General features: G+C 34.6%; 3 protein-coding genes across 3 annotated transcripts; 1 reads left to right on the top strand and 2 right to left on the bottom strand.

Moving 5' to 3' along the window:
* The first annotated feature begins 223 nt into the window (after positions 1–223).
* On the top strand, positions 224–946 carry LOC131615149 (putative F-box protein At1g67623). Its single transcript, XM_058886661.1, has one exon. It carries the CDS (start codon positions 224–226, stop codon positions 944–946), a length of 723 nt encoding a protein of 240 aa, XP_058742644.1.
* A 12,846-nt stretch (positions 947–13,792) lies between these two features.
* On the bottom strand, positions 13,793–17,882 carry LOC131615070 (uncharacterized). The gene is made up of 2 exons (XM_058886602.1): positions 17,763–17,882; positions 13,793–14,299 (listed from the first exon to the last, which is right to left on the bottom strand). The coding sequence occupies exons 1-2, from the start codon at positions 17,880–17,882 to the stop codon at positions 13,793–13,795; spliced, it is 627 nt and encodes a 208-aa protein (XP_058742585.1).
* LOC131604421 (lysM domain receptor-like kinase 3) lies at positions 17,439–19,540 on the bottom strand. Its single transcript, XM_058876864.1, has 6 exons — positions 19,293–19,540; positions 19,068–19,219; positions 18,878–18,972; positions 18,604–18,781; positions 18,437–18,526; positions 17,439–18,356 (listed from the first exon to the last, which is right to left on the bottom strand). The coding sequence occupies exons 1-6, from the start codon at positions 19,330–19,332 to the stop codon at positions 18,192–18,194; spliced, it is 720 nt and encodes a 239-aa protein (XP_058732847.1). The 5' UTR covers positions 19,333–19,540; the 3' UTR covers positions 17,439–18,191.
* Between the last annotated feature and the right edge of the window lie 6,132 nt (positions 19,541–25,672).

Below are 25,672 nucleotides of genomic sequence, written 5' to 3'. Positions count from 1 at the left end.
TTTTTTCTCTCTTCTCTTTTTCTACTAATTAATTAACCACTATTTTTTTTAAAATTAAATCTTTGATAAATTTTTAAATCATATGTTTGTTACAAACAAATCTTCTTTATTATATATTTTGAAAAGATAAAAGTAGGCCCAAGAAAAACTATGTATATAAACGCATCAAACCATTAACTTTCCATAAGTGATAAATTTTAGAATAAGCATATACCTCAAAACCATGGCATCAAAAATAATCTCGAAGAAGAAAACCAACAAGAAGCCACTAGCTGCCATACAACAACTCCCAAAAGATTTGTTAATTGAAGTGGTTGCGAGCATAGCCTCTCAATCTTTTCATGACGTTCACAATATGAAAATATGTTGTCGTGATTTTCTTAAAATCACCGAAGAAGATTATGTGTTACAAAAAATTTGTTTAGATAGTTTTCCTTTGATTCAATGGTTTCCTAATGAGAAAGCATTGAGTTTTTTGAAACGTTGCATGAAAAGTGGAAATGTTGAAATCTTGTTTAGAGAAGGATTTCGTGAATGTTTTAGTTATTCAAACGAAAACAATTTTGGAGGTCTTGATAAGTTAAAGACTGCGGCTCAAAAGGGTCACAAGGAAGCAATATACATGTATGGTATGATCTTGTTGTGTTCTGAAAATTTGGATTCAAGAAATCAAGGACTTGAGTATATGCGTTTTTTAAGAAAATCCAAAAATATAGTGAGTTCAAGAAATAAGGTTCATTGTTTATCAAAAAGTTTTTGGAAAAATAATAAAATGTCAATGCGCAGGCAAACTCATCTATGCAACTTCAAGGAGACATGTAAGGGATGGAAACCGAAGGAAGGTCGATGGTCATTTATAAATGACGACGACGATGACACTAATTTGTGTGAATTTTGTAGATGGGATTACGAGTTAGAGTTCTTTTACCAATTATTTAATATTTAATAATTTTAATTTCTTGAATTGTAATAAAATATTAGTTTTTTATTTGTCAAAATAAATAATAAATATTATTCAGAAAGTATTGTTTAGGACCTAACTATATTAATTTTATTTTATTTTATTTTAATATGCTTGATGTTGATAATTATATATTAATTTTTTTTTATTTTTAGTATTTATTCAATACTTTAATACAGATATATTGAATTTTTTATATATTAAGATTTTTTGCAAAAAGTTTTGTTGAATGAATCTTTTTATTAAAAACTAACCAAAAAAAAAACAAGATGTACTAATGTAAAGTCTTTCTAAACATTGCACTTTCACACAAAATTAAATTCAAACAGACATAATATTGTAGATAATAGATAAGTTAGTTTTTATATGATAGATAATAAGAGGATAGAATTAAAAGAAGAAAAAAGATATGAAATTTTGTTATTAAATATTGTATTTTTATCTACAGAACAAACTAAATAACATTGCATTTTTCTGTATCTCTATAAAATTGAATTATACGACAAATGCATATCATCGTTATTTTTTTTTTTTTTAATAAACCAAAATATATTAAAAAGGAAAAGGATTACAAAAACACAAGAGGGGGACCAAGCCAAGACCTCTTAGGAGCAAATCCTAATTCTAGGGGTACCCGACTTGTCTAACAAGTAATCGGAGAATATATCAGAATGAACAAAATTAAACCAAGAGAAGCTTTTGTTAGCAAAACCGATATTTGCCAAGATGTCCGCACAAAAATTGGCATCTCTAAAAATGTGAGAAATCAAAAACTCAATTTTTAGAGTATACGTTCAACACGTAAGCCAACGAGACTTGAGAACCCAAGGCACAAGATGAACGTTTGCAAAAGCCTTCACAACCAACTTGCAGTCCGTTTCAATCCACAGTCTAGACCAGTTTTCAAGGATAGCTTTTCTCAATTGCAATAATAACCGCCATGAACTCTGCAACCACTGGTGAGCCCAAACCAATATACGCAGCAAAACTAATGATATGATTGGCCTCCTCGTCACGAAAAATACCTCCGCAGGCAACAAACAAAGGAGAGCCCGAAGCAACGCCATCGGTGTTACACTTGACCCAACCACGAGAAGGCGGACACCACAAAACCTCCAAACAATTCGAAGGACTCCTGGGGCTAATAGCAATGTCAAAAGCCTTGAGCAAAGAAAAACTTTGAATGGAGTTATTAGCTTTCCTTTTGGTTAAAGACACCACTAAGCTAGCTCTTGCTGCAATACTGGAGGCACAAGTTTTCCAGTGTGTGTTAGACGCTGGCCTTAGGATCTAGAGGGGGGGTGAATAGATCGTTCACAGTTTTACGGATTTAAATGACTTTTCAGCGGAAGTGATTCTGAATCGACTCGCGTCTATTCCGAACCACTATCGAAATGATTATATATGTGTTTAAAAACCAGTCAAAGACTTGAGGTAAATGATAAGAGTATATGTTGCAGAATCAAAGCGTTTCTCTTATTGAAAATCAGATTAACTTTTTGTATGATGGACAATGTTTGCAATGCAGTAAGAGTGATAGAAACAAATATACAAACACTTGGTGATAATGATCAAATTGAAGGTAATTCAATGTGTGGTGGATTGTGATGTTTATGTAAGTTCTTAATTCACAATCTTAACACTCGAATCGTTGATCAATTTGCTATTATAACCAAATATGAACAGAATGTAAATGAAAAAGTAAAAGCGACAAGAACACGATATTTGTTTAGGCAGTTCGTCGATCGTCCTCGCTACGACTACGTCTGCCCCCAATTCCAAATTGAAATTGGGTAATCTTTCATTAATGTTGAAAGTAGTATATACAAAGAAGATAACAAAGCGATAAACGATAAACCAATTATGTCGATCCTTTGAATCTTCTTCCCCCTTAATCTTGAACAAGATCAAGGTTATCCAAGAGCTTCACTTTGATTCCCTTCTGCAGTGTCTTGATTCCTTGAACTCCCCGTTCCTCAATCGTTACACTCAGCCGAATCCTCAATGAACGCCTCTTGATAAAAACCCCCAAGAACCACCCGTCGTGGAGGACAAAACCCGCAGATTTTATTCACCAACAAACCCCACAAACCTTCACCCACTAGGAATCTTCAATTCCGTTCCATGGACGTTATCGAACTCATCACTAACCCGCAACGCAAGAATGATTATGTGTAATTGTGTTGGAGATGATGAAGAACGAAGATGAGAAGCGTTTGTGTATCTTTCAGTCGTTGGTGTTGCTGAATAATTAACATGGAATGATATATATAGTTGCTGGTGTGTTGGAGCAGAGAAGACACATAATTTGGGAAGTTTTCAGCAATTAGGTTGACCTACTTTAGTGCTTAGGTCGACCTAACAGAAGCAGAGTTGAAGTTGTCCCAGTTAGGTTGACCTATTAGGTTGGCCTAAAATCTGTTAGGTTGACCTGCTGAAGGTTTAGGTCGACCTAAAGTCAGTTAGGTTGACCTGTTGAAGGTTTAGGTCGACCTAAATGCAGTTGTTTCCAGTTAGGTCGACCTGTTGAAGGTTTAGGTCGACCTAAAGTCAGTTGAAATGCATTTTTGTGACTTTTCTTCAGTTTAGGTCGACCTAGGAGTGTGGGTAGGTCGACCTAACAGTGACATCTGTAAATCCCTTCAGTTTAGGTCGACATAGGAGTGTGGGTAGGTCGACCTAACAGTGACCTTGTCAGTTTTGCTGAGTTTGCTCTAGTTTTGAGTCAACCTAGGGCTTTGCTTGGTCGACCTAACAGATTCAATACCATTTTCTGAGTGATTTGAGCTTCATAATCTTCCATTGTCTTGAGTCATTCATTTATGCTTTTGTATTTGGTTGCTTGTGATGTTTGCCATGAATCAAAAACTCATTTGTGAGTGTATGCTTGTTCTTACAAACTCCCCCTTTTTGATGATGGCAAACATTTGATTAAATGACGAAAGCTCCCCCGGTCTTGTATGCGTAAGCTCCCCCGTACTAAGCTCCCCCGTACTAAGCTCCCCCGTACTCTCAACTCATCTCCCCCTTTGTCAACATCAAAAAGAAAGAAACCAGGAGAATAGTAGAAGAGAATAACAAAATAATCTAAACAAAACAATGTCTTACATAACACAATAGTAAAGAAATAGAGCATAATATCCAAACATATTTAAAGGTACAAACCAAGCTTAAGTTCAAGTAATAAAAGACATAATAACATGACAGAAATGAGATGCAATGCAATGAAATGAACTAATGCAATACTCGCTAACGTTTGCCCAAACATGTTAGATGTATGCTTATTCTACTATTTTTATGTCCAAACATGATATGTTATGAGTAATGATGAACAACATATACATGTAAATGAGATAGGTGGAGAAGCATATAAAAAGTCACTATAAACATGTTAATTGATAGCATATTATAGCATCAATGATATTTTTGGAAGTGAACAACAAACATGTTACCACTTTCTCAATTGTAGGTATCTCGTCATCATTTCGTATAATGAAGTATATTCCTCTAGTCAATGTGGAATGATGCTTGATTTGATGATGAACTACCTTCATACTGAAAGAGATGTTAGCTTGAGCATAATCAATATATATATAAAGTAAAGGAATAAAATTAAGAAAACAAACGCATTTAGCTCAAAATTAGAGATATCTAATATCCCTAATTCCCTATGAATGTTGAAGAACTGCTCCGTTGCAAGAGGTTTGGTGAAGATGTCAGCTAGTTGCTTCTTGCTCTTCAAGTTTATGGCACTTGTGTTGTCGCACATGATAGGTATACGATCAAGCTTAATACCAAAGTCAAGAAGTTGTTGCTTGAGCCATAATATCTGCGCACAGCAGCTTCCGGCAGCTACATATTCTGCCTCAGCAGTAGATAATGCAACCGATACTTGTTTTTTGCTATGCCAACTTATCAATGAATTTGAGAATAGATGACATGTTCCACTGGTGCTCTTTCTATCGGATTTGCAGCCAGCAAAATCTGAGTCGGAGAATCCTACCAAATGACACTCATTTCCCTTCGGATACCATAGGCCATATGTAGGAGTTCCATGTAGATGTCGCAGAATTCTTTTGACAACTTTTAAGTGAGATTTCTTTGGACAAGATTGATATCTTTCTCATCTTTGTCTAGGTTAGTATTTGTTGCCATAGGTGTGTCAATCTCCTTCGCTTCACTCATTCCAAATCTTTTGAGCAGCTCCATGAGACTCATCTCAAATTCACTCTGCATAAGCTTCAAAAATTCTTTGACAAGTTTTGCATTAGTCGACCCAAATATAATATCATCTACATAAACTTGGACTAAGAGTACATCTTTATCATTTCTTTTAATAAAGAGAGTAGTATCAACTTTACCCCTAGAGTACCCTTGGCTAAGAAGAAATTTGCTCAAACGTTCGTACCAAGCCCGAGGGGCTTGTTTAAGACTGTATAGAGCACGTTTCAGCTTATAAACATGATTTGGATGCATGTAATTTTCAAAGCCGGGTGGCTGAGCAACATAGACTTCTTCATTTATATAGCCATTTAGAAAGGCACTTTTAACATCCATTTGGAATAGTTTGAAGTCTTTAGAACAAGCATAAGCAAGTAAGAGACGAATAGCTTCGAGACGTGCTACAGGAGCGTATGTCTCTTCATAATCAATACTTTCCTCTTGATTATAACCTTGGGCAACTAATCTAGCTTTGTTTCTAGTAATAACGCCGTTTTCATCAAGTTTGTTACGAAAAACCCATCTAGTGCCTATTACTTGATGATCTCCCGGATGAGGGACTAAGTCCCAAACATCATTCCGTTTAAATTGGTTTAATTCTTCTTGCATGGCCATTAGCCAATGCTCATCAAGTAATGCATCCTTAGCGTTTTTCGGCTCAACTTGTGAAACAAAAGCAAAATGATGACAGAAGTTACTTATCTTTGAGCGTGTTGTAACGCCCCTTGAGATGTCTCCTATTATATTGTCAATTGGATGGTCTTTCACATTTGTCCAGGCCTTGGGAAGTTCTTCATTGTTTGAGATGCTTTCTTTTTCATTTTCATAGTGAGACTCATCTTTCTCTCTCTCAGCATCTTTCTTTACAATACTTTCATTCTCGTCTTCCTTATCCTTGACAATGTCTTCAGTGGACGGACCTGCACCATTAAATGAAAGACCTTTCTCGACATATTTTGCATAAGATTCATCAAAAGACACGTGTACTGACTCTTCTACTATAAGTAATCTCTTATTATATATCAGATATGCTTTGCTAGATTGTGAGTAACCAAGGAATATGCCCTCATCAGCTTTAGCATGTAGATGTTGTTTACTCTTAAGCCCTTAAACATAATGTCTCTTTTCTTAGTATGTTCTATTGTGCAGCCAGAATTTGTAAACATTACTTTAAAATCTTTGTCACACAATTGACTTATACTTAAAAGATTATGTTTAAGACCTTCTACTAGCAGCACATCAGTTATAGTAGTGGTAGAAGGGTTACCTACACTTCCTTTACCAAGTATGGCTCCCCGATTGTTATCTCCATAGGTGACATACCCCTTTTTCTTTGCTTGAAACTCAACGAAAAGAGATAGGTCTCCAGTCATGTGTCTTGAACATCCGCTATCAAGGAACCACAACCTTTCGGCAATGTCAAGACACTTTTCCTGCAAGATTAATTTAAAGAGGGAGGTCCCCAATTTTCATTGGGTCCTTGGTAGTGAGTACACAATTTGTTGCACTTAGGCAACCATTGAAATACTCCTTTAGGAACTAAAATTCTCCTAAATTTGCATTTTTCAATGGTATGTCCCTTTTTGCAACAATAATGACAGGTAATATGATGAGAATATGGAGTTTTGCTAGTTGATACTTTTGGTACAAAAGTGTATTTACTATATAAAGGAGTATACGATCTTTTGCCTTTGTCGGAATGTTTTGCTCCATTTTTCTTTAGATATTTGTTGTATCTTCGCACAAACAGTCCCATTTCCTCATCATCGGAGTCTTCGTCATCACTTGTGTCACTATCCTTTGGCTCTCGTTTTGAGGTCTTGGAGCTCGAAGCTTTTAGAGCTATTGACTTCTTCTCTACCTCTTTCTCCATGTTCTTTTCTTTCTTTGTCCTTTTCTCATGCATGTCAAGGCATTTAAGGTGTTGTTCATGTTCCTCTAGTTTACCAAATAGAGTTGTGATATCTAAAGTGTTTAGATCATTTGCTTCCTTTATTGCTGTAACTTTGGGTTGCCATTCCCTGTTCAAACATCTTAATATTTTGTTAGTAGCAACTGCATTGGAAACAGGTCTATCAAGAGAATTTAACCGATTTTTCAGATGAACGAATCTCTTCTGCATGTTTTCGATGGATTCACCATCTTCCATGTGGAAGAGTTTGAACTCTTGAGTTAACGTATTGATCCTAGCTAGTTTGACATCATCCGTTCCCTCGTGGGCAACTTGCAATGTGTCCCACATAGCTTTAGCTGATCTACAATGGGAAACGCGATAGTATTCATCAACTCCTAGAGCTGAGATTAGAATGTTTCTCGCTTTCCAATCGTATGCATATCTCTTTTCATCTTCAGCATTCCAAGTATCTTCTGGTTTTGGAACAACCGCACCAGCTGCATTTGTCATGGTGATCTGAAATGGACCATTGACAATAGCTGTCCAGATGTTCCTATCAATTGCATTGATATGGACACACATACAATCCTTCCAATAGCCGTAGTTTTCACCGTTGAAAACTGGAGCTCTATTATGAGCCCCTTTAGGTCCGGAAGCCATCTTTCCAATAAGTGTTTCACGTAGCACGGAATAAACCAGAGCTCTTGATGCCACTTGTTAGACGCTGGCCTTAGGATCTAGAGGGGGGGTGAATAGATCGTTCACAGTTTTACGGATTTAAATGACTTTTCAGCGGAAGTGATTCTGAATCGACTCGCGTCTATTCCGAACCACTATCGAAACGATTATATATGTGTTTAAAAACCAGTCAAAGACTTGAGGTAAATGATAAGAGTATATGTTGCAGAATCAAAGCGTTTCTCTTATTGAAAATCAGATTAACTTTTTGTATGATGGACAATGTTTGCAATGCAGTAAGAGTGATAGAAACAAATATACAAACACTTGGTGATAATGATCAAATTGAAGGTAATTCAATGTGTGGTGGATTGTGATGTTTATGTAAGTTCTTAATTCACAATCTTAACACTCGAATCGTTGATCAATTTGCTATTATAACCAAATATGAACAGAATGTAAATGAAAAAGTAAAAGCGACAAGAACACGATATTTGTTTAGGCAGTTCGTCGATCGTCCTCGCTACGACTACGTCTGCCCCCAATTCCAAATTGAAATTGGGTAATCTTTCATTAATGTTGAAAGTAGTATATACAAAGAAGATAACAAAGCGATAAACGATAAACCAATTATGTCGATCCTTTGAATCTTCTTCCCCCTTAATCTTGAACAAGATCAAGGTTATCCAAGAGCTTCACTTTGATTCCCTTCTGCAGTGTCTTGATTCCTTGAACTCCCCGTTCCTCAATCGTTACACTCAGCCGAATCCTCAATGAACGCCTCTTGATAAAAACCCCCAAGAACCACCCGTCGTGGAGGACAAAACCCGCAGATTTTATTCACCAACAAACCCCACAAACCTTCACCCACTAGGAATCTTCAATTCCGTTCCATGGACGTTATCGAACTCATCACTAACCCGCAACGCAAGAATGATTATGTGTAATTGTGTTGGAGATGATGAAGAACGAAGATGAGAAGCGTTTGTGTATCTTTCAGTCGTTGGTGTTGCTGAATAATTAACATGGAATGATATATATAGTTGCTGGTGTGTTGGAGCAGAGAAGACACATAATTTGGGAAGTTTTCAGCAATTAGGTTGACCTACTTTAGTGCTTAGGTCGACCTAACAGAAGCAGAGTTGAAGTTGTCCCAGTTAGGTTGACCTATTAGGTTGGCCTAAAATCTGTTAGGTTGACCTGCTGAAGGTTTAGGTCGACCTAAAGTCAGTTAGGTTGACCTGTTGAAGGTTTAGGTCGACCTAAATGCAGTTGTTTCCAGTTAGGTCGACCTGTTGAAGGTTTAGGTCGACCTAAAGTCAGTTGAAATGCATTTTTGTGACTTTTCTTCAGTTTAGGTCGACCTAGGAGTGTGGGTAGGTCGACCTAACAGTGACATCTGTAAATCCCTTCAGTTTAGGTCGACCTAGGAGTGTGGGTAGGTCGACCTAACAGTGACCTTGTCAGTTTTGCTGAGTTTGCTCTAGTTTTGAGTCGACCTAGGGCTTTGCTTGGTCGACCTAACAGATGCAATACCATTTTCTGAGTGATTTGAGCTTCATAATCTTCCATTGTCTTGAGTCATTCATTTATGCTTTTGTATTTGGTTGCTTGTGATGTTTGCCATGAATCAAAAACTCATTTGTGAGTGTATGCTTGTTCTTACAGTGTGTACTTTGATTATCAAACCTTCTCTTGTTTCTAGCCTGCCATATAAGATAAAAAGTGCAATTCACGGCAGCTTTAACCACAGCCAGGGCTTGAGGATTCCACAACTTGCCCAAAACAGAAAGACAATCCTCAAAGCTCTTAATATCATCGTTATTTAGGTTTTGGGTTAATTATACTTTAGTTTTTCTGATTTTTTTAAATTTTAAATTGATCCTTTTTGTCATATAACGTTTGTGACGTTGACCAAAACCATAAGCAAAAGTGTTACTAAAACAAACATAAAATAAAATTTATTAGTTTAAAATTAAAAAAATTATTAATGCAAAACAAAAAGATACTTTTTGCAAAAATTAAATCATCTTGATATTAACCAAAAAGATCATTATTTTGATAGATTTGCAAAACAAAAAGATACTTTTTGCAAAAAATATATTTTTTTTTATAGGCATGTCGTTAAGATTTCCATCTTTCCGGTTCACTTTTCCAGTCCCTCTACACTGGATTAAGTTTTATCATGAAAAGCAAAAATGTATGCATAAGGACTAATACACATTCTTTAAAACTGATCCAAGGAAATAATCATTAAATATCACTTTAACAAAATCAAAGATGAGAGAAGCCTTGTGTTTATTTCTAAAAGAAACAGTTAGGGGTGTGTATGGTTGGTTATTTTCAAAAACCAAATTATAACCATTTTAAAATCATTTAAATGGTTTGAATTTATAATCATGACCACATTTTAATTAAAATTGGTTATAAAACCGGTTATGATTATATAACTGGTTTTTTAAAAAAATCCAATTAAAAAATTTTTTTTCAATTCTTTTTTCTTCAAAAAATATATTTTATTTTGAGAATTAAAATATTTGGATTTGGGTAATAACCGGATAATAACCGAATCCAAAATAATTTAACCGATTAATAACATTTAATTATATCCGGATTATATAAATGGATAACCAAACCATTAATAACTAAACCGGTTAATAACCATTCACTTATATCCGGATATTTAAAAGTGATTTAGGTTTGGTTATGGATTTGGACATAAAAACCAGATATTTTGCACACCCCTAAAAACAGTATTATATTTCTTCTAAATTAGTATGTATAACAATAATGAACAGTGTCTTAAAATATACTGCTAGTAATAGTATTCTAGTGGCTTAACCCACTTCACACTTTCATAAACTATACTAAAACACAATATACTCTTCTCATTGGCTTAACCCACTTCATACTATCATTGCTTTACCTATACTCTTAGGCTAGATTATGCTTATATGTAAATAACAAAGTGATGAAAATTTATCCACCAGTAATGATCCCCTCACGAAAATGTTAAACAAAAAATTCAAGCTTTTCATAAAAAAAATACTATTGAGATCTTGATATTGCAAAATTTGTACAGTAAAACACCAACTTCCTTCAATCATATTGGATTATATTCACTTAATTTAATGAATTATACTTTTCAACAAACAACAAACTTGATAATACAACTCAATCTTATGCACGACAATTGATTATGCACGTAAAATTGAGAATTTCTATTAAGTTTTAATGTAATTTAGTAGCGTTTTGCTATGTCTTTTCAAACACAAACATGACATGGAATTGAGAACTTACTGATTTGTAAAAAGTCACGTTATACGATTTTTTATAGAAAAGATGAAGGTCGAAATATTGATGTGATTTTACCAAAAATCCTGAAATGAGAAACATAAAATAGAGTAAGAAACCATATTAAGTTATAGCAACAATGAAGTATGAATCTGAATATCTTAAATATATAACACAAGAAAATTTCTTTAGCCACCTCCGTATGGGGGTCACCCCCAGCGAAAATCCCAAAATGCCCCTGCTTCGGAAATGAACTTCCGAAGCGCTTTTTTTTTTTAAAAAAAATTCCACAATTCGGAAGTGCATTTCCGAAGTCAAAAAAATTCAAAATCCGTGCATATTTTCGGAAGTTCATTTCCGAAAATGTTGCTGCATATACAAATTTCCCTCCTTCACTATTTCATCATTTTTCTCCAAAACTTCTCAAACCCCTCTCTAAAACCCAATCAATCTCCATCCATTTTTCCCCCTAAAATCAAGTTTCAAACCGTTGATCACGTTAAAGGGAGCATAGAAAGCATCAATTTCAGGTAAACATCACTCATTTCATCCCCTAATTCACTACATTGATTCAACAAATTTATGCTGAAAACTGATATGGTTCGGAAGTTCATTTCCGAAATATATTACCTAACATATTTCGGAAATGAACTTCCGAAAATAGGCCTGGCAGTAAAAAAAAAACAGTTTTGGCCAACTTTTGATAATTTTTTCATTTGTTAGGTATGGTGCATCCAGACAACATTGTGCAAGACGATGGAGGCATAGTTCCGGAAATTGTCAACGTTAATAACGATCCGGTTATTGACGTTACTCCTATGATCGATGCGGTCGATGTTCGGCAACATTGTACAAATGATCGGAGCTTCGGTAGTCGCGAATAATTGATTGATTGGGTTCGGAAGGAAGCTCACAAACATGGATTTGGAATTGTTATTTTAAGGTCGGACAACGGAAATAGTAGGCGGAAAGCTTTCGTTGTTTTGAATTGCGAACGGGGTGGTAGTTATGTACAATCAAACCGGGTGCTAAAACACGAGGACACGGGATCGAGGAAGTGCGGGTGTCCGTTTAAGTTGCGTGCTATTCGGAGGGTTGATGATTTGTGGCGGTTAACCGTAATTTGTGGAATTCATAATCATGCCTTGGATGTCAAGTTACACGGGCATCCAATGGCGTGTCGTTTGTCCCGCGAAGAGAGGAATGTGATATCGGACCTAACGATAGTCAAAGTGGCGCCTCGCAACATACTTGCTGATTTGAAGCGTAAGAATCCGGATAGCGTTTCAAATATCAAGCAAGTTTACAATGAACGGCACAATCTCAAAGTATTGAATATGGGCCCTCGGTCGGAAATGCAACAACTTTTGAAACTACTAGACGATAACAAATATGTTTCAAGCTTCCGAACCTCCGAGGATAAAGTTACGGTGCGTGATATTTTTTGGACTCATCCCAAAAGTATCAAATTATTCAACACATTTCCAACCGTTCTAGTCATGGATTCGACGTACAAGACAAACAAATATAGGCTTCCTCTTCTAGAGATCGTCGGTGTGACCTCGACGGACAAGACTTATTCGGTGGGGTTTGCTTTTTTGGAGTGTGAAAAAGAAGACAACTTATTCGGTGGTGTTCTGAAAATTTGGATTCAAGAAATCAAGGACTTGAGTATATGCGTTTTTTAAGAAAATCCAAAAATATAGTGAGTTCAAGAAATAAGGTTCATTGTTTATCAAAAAGTTTTTGGAAAAATAATAAAATGTCAATGCGCAGGCAAACTCATCTATGCAACTTCAAGGAGACATGTAAGGAATGGAAACTGAAGGAAGGTCGATGGTCATTTATAAATGACGACGACGATGACACTAATTTGTGTGAATTTTGTAGATGGGATTACGAGTTAGAGTTCTTTTACCAATTATTTAATATTTAATAATTTTAATTTCTTGAATTGTAATAAAATATTAGTTTTTTATTTGTCAAAATAAATAATAAATATTATTCAGAAAGTATTGTTTAGGACCTAACTATATTTATTTTATTTTATTTTATTTTAATATGCTTGATGTTGATAATTATATATTAATTTTTTTTTATTTTTAGTATTTATTCAATACTTTAATACAGATATATTGAATTTTTTATATATTAAGATTTTTTGCAAAAAGTTTTGTTGAATGAATCTTTTTATTAAAAACTAACCAAAAAAAAAACAAGATGTACTAATGTAAAGTCTTTCTAAACATTGCACTTTCACACAAAATTAAATTCAAACAGACATAATATTGTAGATAATAGATAAGTTAGTTTTTATATGATAGATAATAAGAGGATAGAATTAAAAGAAGAAAAAAGATATGAAATTTTGTTATTAAATATTGTATTTTTATCTACAGAACAAACTAAATAACATTGCATTTTTCTGTATCTCTATAAAATTGAATTATACGACAAATGCATATCATCGTTATTTTTTTTTTTTTAATAAACCAAAATATATTAAAAAGGAAAAGGATTACAAAAACACAAGAGGGGGACCAAGCCAAGACCTCTTAGGAGCAAATCCTAATTCTAGGGGTACCCGACTTGTCTAACAAGTAATCGGAGAAAATATCAGAATGAACAAAATTAAACCAAGAGAAGCTTTTGTTAGCAAAACCGATATTCGCCAAGATGTCCGCACAAAAATTGGCATCTCTAAAAATGTGAGAAATCAAAAACTCAATTTTTAGAGTATACGTTCAACACGTAAGCCAACGAGACTTGAGAACCCAAGGCACAAGATGAACGTTTGCAAAAGCCTTCACAACCAACTTGCAGTCCGTTTCAATCCACAGTCTAGACCAGTTTTCAAGGATAGCTTTCTCAATTGCAATAATAACCGCCATGAACTCTGCAACCACTGGTGAGCCCAGACCAATATACGCAGCAAAACTAATGATATGATTGGCCTCCTCGTCACGAAAAATACCTCCGCAGGCAGCAAACAAAGGAGAGCCCGAAGCAACGCCATCGGTGTTACACTTGACCCAACCACGAGAAGGCGGACACCACAAAACCTCCAAACAATTCGAAGGACTCCTGGGGCTAATAGCAATGTCAAAAGCCTTGAGCAAAGAAAAACTTTGAATGGAGTTATTAGCTTTCCTTTTGGTTAAAGACCCCACTAAGCTAGCTCTTGCTGCAATACTGGAGGCACAAGTTTTCCAGTGTGTACTTTGATTATCAAACCTTCTCTTGTTTCTAGCCTGCCATATAAGATAAAAAGTGCAATTCACGGCAGCTTTAACCACAGCCAGGGCTTGAGGATTCCACGACTTGCCCAAAACAGAAAGACAATCCTCAAAGCTCTTAATATCATCGTTATTTAGGTTTTGGGTTAATTATACTTTAGTTTTTCTGATTTTTTTAAATTTTAAATTGATCCTTTTTGTCATATAACGTTTGTGACGTTGACCAAAACCATAAGCAAAAGTGTTACTAAAACAAACATAAAATAAAATTTATTAGTTTAAAATTAAAAAAATTATTAATGCAAAACAAAAAGATACTTTTTGCAAAAATTAAATCATCTTGATATTAACCAAAAAGATCATTATTTTGATAGATTTGCAAAACAAAAAGATACTTTTTGCAAAAAATATATTTTTTTTTATAGGCATGTCGTTAAGATTTCCATCTTTCCGGTTCACTTTTCCAGTCCCTCTACACTGGATTAAGTTTTATCATGAAAAGCAAAAATGTATGCATAAGGACTAATACACATTCTTTAAAACTGATCCAAGGAAATAATCATTAAATATCACTTTAACAAAATCAAAGATGAGAGAAGCCTTGTGTTTATTTCTAAAAGAAACAGTTAGGGGTGTGTATGGTTGGTTATTTTCAAAAACCAAATTATAACCATTTTAAAATCATTTAAATGGTTTGAATTTATAATCATGACCACATTTTAATTAAAATTGGTTATAAAACCGGTTATGATTATATAACTGGTTTTTTAAAAAAATCCAATTAAAAATTTTTTTTTCAATTCTTTTTTCTTCAAAAAATATATTTTATTTTGAGAATTAAAATATTTGGATTTGGGTAATAACCGGATAATAACCGAATCCAAAATAATTTAACCGATTAATAACATTTAATTATATCCGGATTATATAAATGGATAACCAAACCGGTTAATAACCATTCACTTATATCCGGATATTTAAAAGTGATTTAAGTTTGGTTATGAATTTGGACATAAAAACCAGATATTTTGCACACCCCTAAAAACAGTATTATATTTCTTCTAAATTAGTATGTATAACAATAATGAACAGTGTCTTAAAATATACTGCTAGTATAGTATTCTAGTGGCTTAACCCACTTCACACTTTCATAAACTATACTAAAACACAATATACTCTTCTCATTGGCTTAACCCACTTCATACTATCATTGTTTTACCTATATACTCTTAGGCTAGATTATGCTTATATGTAAATAACAAAGTGATGAAAATTTATCCACCAGTAATGATCCCCTCATGAAAATGTTAAACAAAAAATTCAAGCTTTTCATAAAAAAATACTATTGAGATCTTGATATTGCAAAATTTGTACAGTAAAACACCAACTTCCTTCAATCATATTGGATTATATTCACTTAATTTAATGAATTATACTTTTCAACAAACAACAAACTTCATAATACAACTCAATCTTATGCACGACAATTAATTATGAACGTAAAATTGAGAATTTCTTTTAAGTTTTAATGTAATTTAGTAGTGTTTTGCTATGTCTTTTCAAACACAAACATAACATGGAATTGAGAATTTACTGATTTGTAAGAAGTCACCTTATATGATTTTTTACAGAAAAGATGAAGGTCGAAATATTGCTGTGATTTTAACAAAAATCCTGAAATGAAAAACATAAGATGGAGTAAGAAACAATATTAAATTATAGTCAGGGGTGTGCAGAAAAATCGGTTATTTTTAACCAAATTGATATTCAAATTATTCCACTTTTAAAACCCAATCTAAATGTTAAATGTAAAAGCGGGTATCCATTTTGTTATCCAAATGTAAACCGGTAACCATAATAATAATTTGATTTAGTTATTGGATACCCAAATTTTATTATGAATCAAATTTATGTAAATCTCACAATTTTTATACTGTTCCCTTCTCTATCTCCAGTACTCATTAATCATGCACTGCTATTATGTTGCTATATATGATATAATCACCATTTTATCTATATACCGAGATGAATTGATTTCAACTGTTTAAGAATTTGATTATATTTAATAAGAGTTAAAACGTAGTGCACTGACAGTGTAAAATAGTTTTACACTGTCAACCAATAGAGAATCATCAATATGTCATGTCATTAAAGTTTTTTTTAAATAAAAGAATATTTTAATTGGATACATAGTGGTGATTGATTGACAGTGTAAAAATATTTTACACTGTCAGTGCATGTCCCCTTTTCTCATTTAATAATCTTACAAGTCTTTATCTTTTAAGTTATATTACTATTTATTTACTTTGTAACGAGTGTGATTTTTTCTTTAAATTATACTACTATTTATTTTATAACTAGTGTGATTTTTTATATAACATGTGATTTTTTACATAAGAAATTTGTTTTTGTTAAAATATTATAAATTTGTGCAATTCTTCTACAAAATAAAAATTAACAATAAAAATTAAGAATATAAAAAATACATCTGAGTTTTAACAAAATTGGTTTTTTTAAATAAAAAATTGGTTTAGAGAGAAACCGGTTTTTTTAAAAAAACTGACTTTTTGAAAGAAAATAAAAATATGGTTTTGAGAGAAACCGGTTTTTTATTAAAATTGGTTTTTAAAAAAAACCGGTTTAGAACTGAACCAATCCACATGTAAATCGATTTTTAAAAAATTAACCAATTTTAAAGAAATGATTTTAAGATCCAAACCAAATCATATATATAATTCAATTTGGTTTGGTTATTGATCCATGCACACCCCTAATTATAGCAACAATGAAGTATGCATACATGAATCGGAATATCTTAAATATATAACACAACAAAATCACGAATATGGGGTGCTACTGTGAAAATCACAAATCAGATTCAGTGCTCATCCTATGAATTTCCTTTTTATGTCCTTTAGTCAGAACTATACAAAAGGCTCCTTGGTATTTTTGTATACCTAATAAGATTCTAAAATTATATCTATGAATCATAAGTTATATACTACACAATTCAACTACCTCAATGCTTCCCACCTCTTATCTTTTTATTGACTTTAAAACATCAAACATACAATCAAGAATTCAACAACTGCCACTCCTCCAACTGAAAGAGCTACTGTCCTCTATATGTTTAGATTCCCTCTTGATCCTGTAATCAATATCATCAAACACAATAAAATTCAATCTTTTTATTCATCTAATTTCTTACTATAAAACAAATTAACAACTACACCCACATGTCCAAATCTTATAAAGAAACTCACCTACTCATATCCTATAATTCATACAAATAACTTAATGCCATTTTAGACACTAGTTGAACATGAACCTTTGCTATTCCATCATCATACTCAATGGAAACATACTTGGTAGGTTCAACTGAATTCTTCAAAATATTAAGTTTGATTCCTAAAAAACTTCTGATACTATCATTTTTATGCATAACTTAGTCCCTAAAATGAAATGTGAAAGGGTATACCTTATAACTAAAGAAACCATATTTATCCTCTTCATCACTTTTCAACTTTTTATGTCCCCTCTGTTGTTGTTCCTTCACCGTTATTATGTCATTGAGGATTGATCCTATGAGCTTGATCATGAGCTTGAGTTCATGAATGTAGCGTTTAATATAGAAGCGCTAATATTGGCCTTTTTCTTTTTTTACTTAGCAAACAATGATAGTGTTTTGGAGAGAGTGATATTATAGGTTGACTGCTATAATAGCATTCAATAAAAAGCGCTATTGTAGGCTTTAGTGTGAGATATTTAATAGCACTTTACTAAAAAGTGTTATTAAATTAGCGCTATTGTAAGTTAAAATTGTAGTAGTGGTTCTTTTCTTATGATAATCTTTACAACTAGTACATAACATAATAGTATTAAATTACACAGGTGCACAGGTGAAATTTCAGTTTTGTTCATCAAGCTCCTTAATGGGACTCAATGCTTCGCTACTTGTCATACTTCCATCATCAATAGTAGAATTTAGTTTCATAAGTGAAACCACAACAACTCTCATTCTTGGACGTCTTTTCGGATCTCGATTTGTGCAATCCTTTGCAAGCTGTGCCATCTGCCAGTGGAAAAACAGGTAAAGCTTGTATGAAGCTGAAATTAGAAACACAAAACTGTTTATGATTCATAAATAAATACCTTGTTAATAGAATCAATTGAGTAGTTATTTCCTAGCCTTGGATCCACCATTTTTCTTTGACCTTCTATAGAATCTCCCTCTTCATCAAACTGACATACATATCATCATAAATTAGCTTGATGTAACTATAAATGAGGTTATAAATTGAGAAATAAAAATTAATTACCAAAGCTACAAGGCTCTTGTATTCATCAATAGAGTCATCGGTCTTAATTTCAAAACTTTTGAACTCGGTACTAGGTTTATCGATCTTGATCACAGCTTCTTTAGCAGAAATTAGTTGATAAAGGACAACTCCAAAAGCATATACATCTATTTTGCGAGAAATATGTCCGTATGCATTTCTGCACAAAAATGAATGGTAAAATTAAACTAAGGAAGTGGACTAGAGCCTAAGATATATATCAACCACATAAAAAGAGAAGTATATCCCATCATACTCAGGTGGCATGTAACCAAATGTGCCTGCCACATGAATAGTGTTATCTGTTGAACTTGCAACATCAGTAAGCTTGGTTAATCCAAAATCTGCAATCTGTAATAACATGAATAATGTATGATCGACCACAATTATCTGAAGAAGTACTAAGAAGCTTTCACGATATATATTACCGAGGAATAGTACTACACCTTTGCAGTGAAGTTTTCATTTAATAAAATGCTATCTGATTTAATGTCGCGATGGATATATACAGGCACTGAATGATCATGAATATACTCAAGGCCTCTCGCTACATCCAGAGAAATTCGCAACCTGGTAGACCATGGCATCGGTTCTCTCTCTGCAAACAGTATTCAAACTAATAAAACATTGATGAAAATAGATGATTTTCATCACGTGCCTATATATATCACCTGAATTATGTAGAGGTTGGCTTATTGTCCATGTATTCATAGACAAGGAATAGAGATTCCTCAATACAATATCCAATCAAACATACCTATATATGTTCAAACAGACACAGATATTACTCAAGTAAGTTCATAAAATAACAAAACATGTTTTATGTTTGAAAATTTACCAGGTTGCAGTGATGAACGCTTGTTAAGATTTTGAGTTCAGCAAGAAATTCTCTTGTTGCTTGCATCTTCATATTTTTTATTGCAGTTTTATGTGTAATTGAGCACAACTTAAGATAAGATATAAGCTAAAATAGACACATGGATTCGCTCCATCCACTCCACAGTGGTAAAATTGCTAAAATTCAACTCAGCAATTGAAACATAGGTATCTGTTAGTTGAACCTCGTAGAAAAATTCATCATTGATGCAATCACAAGGGAAGGGTTCATTCACTCTTGTAGATAAAATGATAATATCTCCTCCACGTTTTGGAAATACCTTGGATTGCATAAGTTTTGAAGCATATGTGAGATTTGTACCGTACCATAAATAATAGGAAGCTAAAGCTAAGTCACTAGTTTTGGTACATTATGATTCTGCAATGAAGGATTTAGAGGCTAGCAACCAGAATAAAAATGATAATCTGAATTTTATTGGTTTCATTCTGTTTGAATATGTAAAGAAATCACAACTTCTTCACTTGAACACTATTCTTTCTCTTAATTAATTCTATGAAAATGTTACTTATCTATTCTTTCACAAAGAAACATCAAGTTTATATACTACCTCAATACAACAAAAAAAAAGTAGTTCAAGTGGTAAATTACAACCAAAACACCCCTAACTAGTTAACTAACCCAAGAAATCTGCTTCAGGGATAAAATAGTTCAATTGCATGATTGATGATTTACCTAAAAAGACACCTTGTGATCCTACAAAGATCAGTTAAATAAGGTATAAATATCACTCATAGTATCTAATATAAAGAGAATTCAACAATGATAGATTGATGACTCAAAATTATTTCTCGAACAAGGGGAAATTCAGATAATTCTACAAAGAGAATCTAAAAAACTTGGTAATTTCTCAAACAAGGAGAGATTTAAATAATTCACTAAAGAGAATTTAAAAAAATACTTGAAAAATTCAATAAATAGATTGAATGGGGGAGAAGTTGACACTTCAACAATTCGATAATGTAGAGTAAAGAGAGCGGGAAAGAAAAATCTCAAATTTTTTTTAATGTGTTTTGAAATAAAAGATGTGCATTTCTTATATAATGAAATAAATTAGACATGATATACAATCTAAACAATGTTGGATTTGAAGTTGTTTCAAGGAAGTTTTTCTCAAATTCGTCTTCTTATTAAAATTTTGACTTGTTCCACCAATATTCCAATTAAAAAAATGTTTAAGAAATAATATCAAATGTTTCATTTAGAATTTTTCTTTACCCACCTCCCTATGGGGGAAACCCCCAGCGAAATCCCAAAACTGCCCCTGCTTCGGAGATGCATCTCCGAAGTTATTTTTTTTTTGTTTTTTTTTTAGTTCGGAAATGAATCTCCGAAAACACCAAAAAAGTGGTGTTTTCGGAGATACATTTCCGAAGTCAAAAAAATTCAAAACCGTGAATATTTTCGGAAGTTCATTTCCGAAACTGTTGCTGCATATACAAATTTCCCTCCTTCACTTTTTCATCATTTTTCTCCAAAAACTTATCAAAACCCTCTCTAAACCCTATCAATCTCCATCAATTTTTCGCCCTAAAAGCAAGTTTCAAACTGTTGATCACGTTAAAGGGGGCATAGAAAGCTACAATTTCAGGTAAACATCTCTCATTTTATCCCCTATTTCACTACATTGATTCAACAAATTTATGCTGAAAACTGATATTGTTCGGAAGTTCATTTCCGAAATATATTACCTAACAAATTTCGGAAATGAACTTCCGAAATATGCCCCTGGCAGTTTTAAAAAAAAACAGTTTTGGCCAATTTTGCTAATTTTTGCATTTGCTAGGTATGGTGCATCCGGACAACATTGTGCAAGACGATGGAGTATTAAATCCGGAAATTGTCAACGTTAATAACGATCCGGTTATTGACGCTACTCCTATGATCAATGCGGTCGATGTTAGGCAACATTTTACAAATGATCGGAGCTTCGTTAGTCGAGAACAATTGATTGATTGGGTTCGAAACGAAGCTAGTAAACTTGGATTTGGAATTGTCATTTTAAGGTCGGACAACGGAAATAGTAGGCGGAAAGCTTTCGTTGTTTTGAATTGCGAACGTGGTGGTAGTTATGTGCAATCAAACCGTGTGCTAAAACACAAGGACACGAGATCGAGAAAGTGCGGGTGTCCGTTTAAGTTGCGTGCCACTCGGAGGGTTGATGATTTGTGGCAGTTAACCGTAATTTGTGGAATGCATAATCATGCCTTGGATGTCAAGTTACACGGGCATCCAATGGCGTGTCGTTTGTCCCGCGAAGAGAGGAATGTGATATCGGATCTAACGATAGTCAAAGTGGCGCCTCGCAACATACTTGCCGATTTGAAGCGTAAGAAACCGGATAGCGTTTCAAATATCAAGCAAGTTTACAATGAACGGCACAATCTCAAGGTTTTAAATATGGGCCCTCGGTCGGAAATGCAACAACTTTTGAAACTTTTAGGCGATAACAATTATGTTTCAAGCTTCCGAACCTCCGAGGACAAAGTTACCGTGCGTGATATTTTTTGGACTCATCCCGAAAGTATCAAATTATTCAACACATTTCCAACCGTTCTTGTGATGGATTCGACGTACAAGACCAACAAGTATAGGCTTCCGCTTCTAGAGATAGTCGGTGTTACCTCGACGGACAAGACTTATTCGGTGGGGTTTGCTTTTTTGGAGTGTGAAAAAGAAGACAACTTTACGTGGGCCTTGGGAATTTGCAAGTCTTTGTTAGTTGATCAAGTGGTTATGCCAAACGTCATTGTCACCGACCGGGATAATGCTTTGATGAATGTGGTCGATACCGTCTTCCCGACATCTACCGCTTTACTTTGTCGGTATCACATAACTTGCAACGTGAGAAGCAAGTTGAAACCCGCGGTTGGGACAAAAGATAGGTTGGATGAAAATGGTAAATTTGTCAAAGCCGGTGTTGTGGTTGATAGGATAATGGCGGCATGGAGGGGAATTTTGGATGCATACTCCGAAGAGGATTATACCGAGAAATTGGTACACTTTAGGTCTTTGTGTGGTTCCATTAGGACATTTTGTCATTACGTCGAATCCACCATTCTTGACAAAGTTAGAGAAAAAGTCGTGTGCGCTTGGACAAATCGGGTTAGACATCTTGGTTGCACCACGACTAACCGAGTTGAATCCGCACACGCGGTCTTCAAGAGGTGGTTGGGTGATAGTAAGGGAGATTTGTGTCGCGGGTGGGACACCGTGAATCAAATGCTTGATAATCAACACAATGAAATTCAAACATCGTTCGGTCAGAGCAAGACGGTCATGGAACACCGGTATAAGGGCCAAATTCTATTCTCCCAATTGATTTACAACATATCTCGAACGGGTTTGAATTTTTTGTTTCATGAAGCTAAGCGGTCGGAGACCACGGGGGCGGATAGTTCTTTATGTGGGTGCACCATTAGAACTACATACGGCCTTCCGTGTGCTTGTATAATTTCAAAAAAGAAGGAGTTGAATTTACCAATACGCATGGATGAGGTAGCCGACCATTGGAAGAAACTTCGTTTTGATGATTTTGACCCGCCGAAAGAAAATGACTCCAAAATCACCATCTCCGACGAGTTGGAAGTGATATTGGAGAAGTTTGCTAAAGCGGACGACACAACAAAAATGCATATAAAAGAACAATTGCGAAAGATCGCATTTCCGGAGACCACCGATTTGAAACCGCCATCTCAACCGGTTAAGACTAAAGGTGCACCGAAAAAGTCCAAAATTACACAAGATGACACATCAACAAAACGATCTCCTTCCTACTTTGAACATGTTGATGCATCGTTACCGGAAATTCATGAGACACCTAAGTCCAAGTGTAGTGGTAACAAAGGTGCCCGTATATCGAAGCCACCTCGCACACCGCCGATAAAAAAATCACCCATTGTCTACATTGATGAGATGCCACTTTTTATGCACAAATATATCGATAACATCGTTGATGTTGGCGGAGACGGCAATTGTGGATATCGGGCCGTTGCGGGTTTGCTCGGTAAAGGGGAAAATAATCATACGTTAGTCCGACGGGAACTTCTTGCGGAGTTGACTTCGTATCGGGACATCTACGGCCGACTATATGAAAATCAAGAAAAGTTTGCAAAAATTCATGATGCACTTGTTCCACCACTTACCGGTATCGCTCCGGTCTCAAAGTGGATGTCATTCCCCGATATGGGTCATCTCATAGCAAGTGCATATGATATTGTATGCGTCAATTTGACGAGGTTTGGACTATGTGAGACTTTCTTTCCACTTCATAGTCGACCGCCGTTGGATGCGTCGGGCCGAATCATATGCATCGGGTATCTACGATCGCGGCACTTCGTCCAAGTGTTTTTGAAACCGGGGTGTCCTATACCGGCCACTTGTTGTCAATGGACCGCACATCGTTCAAATGAGGCAGAGACTTGGCCGGATCCTTTTGTTTCAAGAATGGCGGAGTTTGAAGAAATGATGAGCAAGGAGCGCGAGCAAAATAGAGAGCGTTCGACGAACGTGCCTATTTTCGACTTAGGATCCACCGATTGGTTCGGTGAATTTTAGTTCGTTCCGGATCGTTTTTTGTTTGTAACGATCATTTTTTGTATGTATTGTTGTTTATCATGTAAAATCGGACCGATTCAATACATATATAATATAAGTATGTTTTATGTCATCAATGTCTAATTTATGTCTATTTTGAATTCCTTTGGTATTGTTTACACAAAACACTAAGCAATCAACAAAATGCAAAATTTATGTCTGTTTCTGCATAATTCGGAAATGAACTTCCGAAATATACATGTCTGGAGCCTATTTTCGGAAGTTCATTTCCGAAATGTCCCCTGAGGCAGGATAAGGTTTGTTGGGCCATCAATGCTCCAATAAGTCTATAAATACCACACAGTCTTCTTCATCCTCTTCACACCACAAAACACAAATGACACAAACCTACCCTCACCTAGCATTCGTCTACTTTGAAACCGGCTACCCGATGCCGTTCCAATTTCGCTTCTCGCGCGACACGCCGTTTGCGGAATTGATACCGTCGCTCAACACGCTTTTGCGCTATCCCGAGAATCGAAAGGTTGTCAAGCTCGAGTACCGCTCTCCATCGCTTAACGACGAGGGAGACATTAAGTTCACACCTTTTCAGATCAAGAACGACGAAGACTTAGCGGTTATGTGGACAACGTTCGACCGATTTTCTTCGAAAGGCCCGATCGAGTTGGACGCCAAACTTCAAAGATCGGCGGACGACGTTATCAAAATGTTGACTCATCCCCACCTACCCGTGTTCAACAATATGTAACTTTGATTTTCAGTAATATTATCGTTGTAATCTTCACCCGATTAAATAAAGCGAATCGTTGTTATTTTTCATTTTGCTTCTGTCCAGACATAACTTCGGATGTGCATTTCCGAATTCCATCATAGGGGGTGCGCTCGGAGATGAACTTCCGAAACACCACATTTTCTGAAAATTTAACTTTATTTCGGAGATGCATCTCAGAAATCAATATTTTATATTAAAAAAAACACTTTTTCGGAAGTTCATTTCCGAAAACACCTTTTTTGCAAAAAAAATACCGTTTTGGAAATGAACTTCCGAAACAAGGGGTAGTCTGGTAAATTCACTAGGGGTGGGCAAGAAGGTTAGGAGGTGGCTAAAGAAATTCTCTTCATTTATTGTCTATAAACATATGATATCTACAACTTTAATCTTTACATATCAAGTAGGATTTAGATTTCTTGAACTCTATTTCACACATTAAACTCGCACACAATAATTTTTTTTAGTGCATTAAATATAATTTTCACTGAAATTTATCGTTTAACTCAATTTTGAATTAATATATCAAAATTTTAATCTTTTTAATTTTAACTCACTTTAAGATAAAAATAAATTTCATAAAATCTATTTAATTAAAATCAATTTCATAGAGTTTATTTATTTAAAATCAATTTAACGAAAGGGAAGAAGTCGTATTTTAAAATAATTTATACGAAGGTCAATATATTCTCCATAGTTTATCAAGTATGAGGTCACAAAAATATATTTTCTTTTGTAAGAGAGCAAGTTCTTGGTCTTTGAACCACATTTTTCGTTGTTTAAATAACCAAACCATAAGGATAATTTGGACCAAAAATACAATTGAAATC

Source organism: Vicia villosa, linkage group LG1 (genome assembly GCF_029867415.1).
Source record: "Vicia villosa cultivar HV-30 ecotype Madison, WI linkage group LG1, Vvil1.0, whole genome shotgun sequence".
Classification (NCBI taxonomy): Eukaryota; Viridiplantae; Streptophyta; class Magnoliopsida; order Fabales; family Fabaceae; genus Vicia; species Vicia villosa.
The sequence above is the reverse complement of the archived record's forward strand: the minus strand, read 5'-3'. Positions and strand labels throughout refer to the sequence as shown.

Bases quoted from the DNA above. Each gene is read 5' to 3' on its own strand.
- LOC131615149 (XM_058886661.1), top strand. From the start codon at position 224: ATGGCATCAAAAATAATCTCGAAGAAGAAAACCAACAAGAAGCCACTA.
- LOC131615070 (XM_058886602.1), bottom strand. From the start codon at position 17,882: ATGATCAAGCTCATAGGATCAATCCTCAATGACATAATAACGGTGAAG. The intron at 14,300-17,762 runs GTATACCCTTTC...CTTATATGGCAG, and splicing joins ATGGTTTCTTTAGTTATAAG to GCTAGAAACAAGAGAAGGTT.
- LOC131604421 (XM_058876864.1), bottom strand. From the start codon at position 19,332: ATGAATACATGGACAATAAGCCAACCTCTACATAATTCAG. The intron at 19,220-19,292 runs GTGATATATATA...TACTGTTTGCAG, and splicing joins CCAACCTCTACATAATTCAG to AGAGAGAACCGATGCCATGG. The intron at 18,782-18,877 runs GTATGATGGGAT...ATTTTTGTGCAG, and splicing joins TTTGGTTACATGCCACCTGA to AAATGCATACGGACATATTT.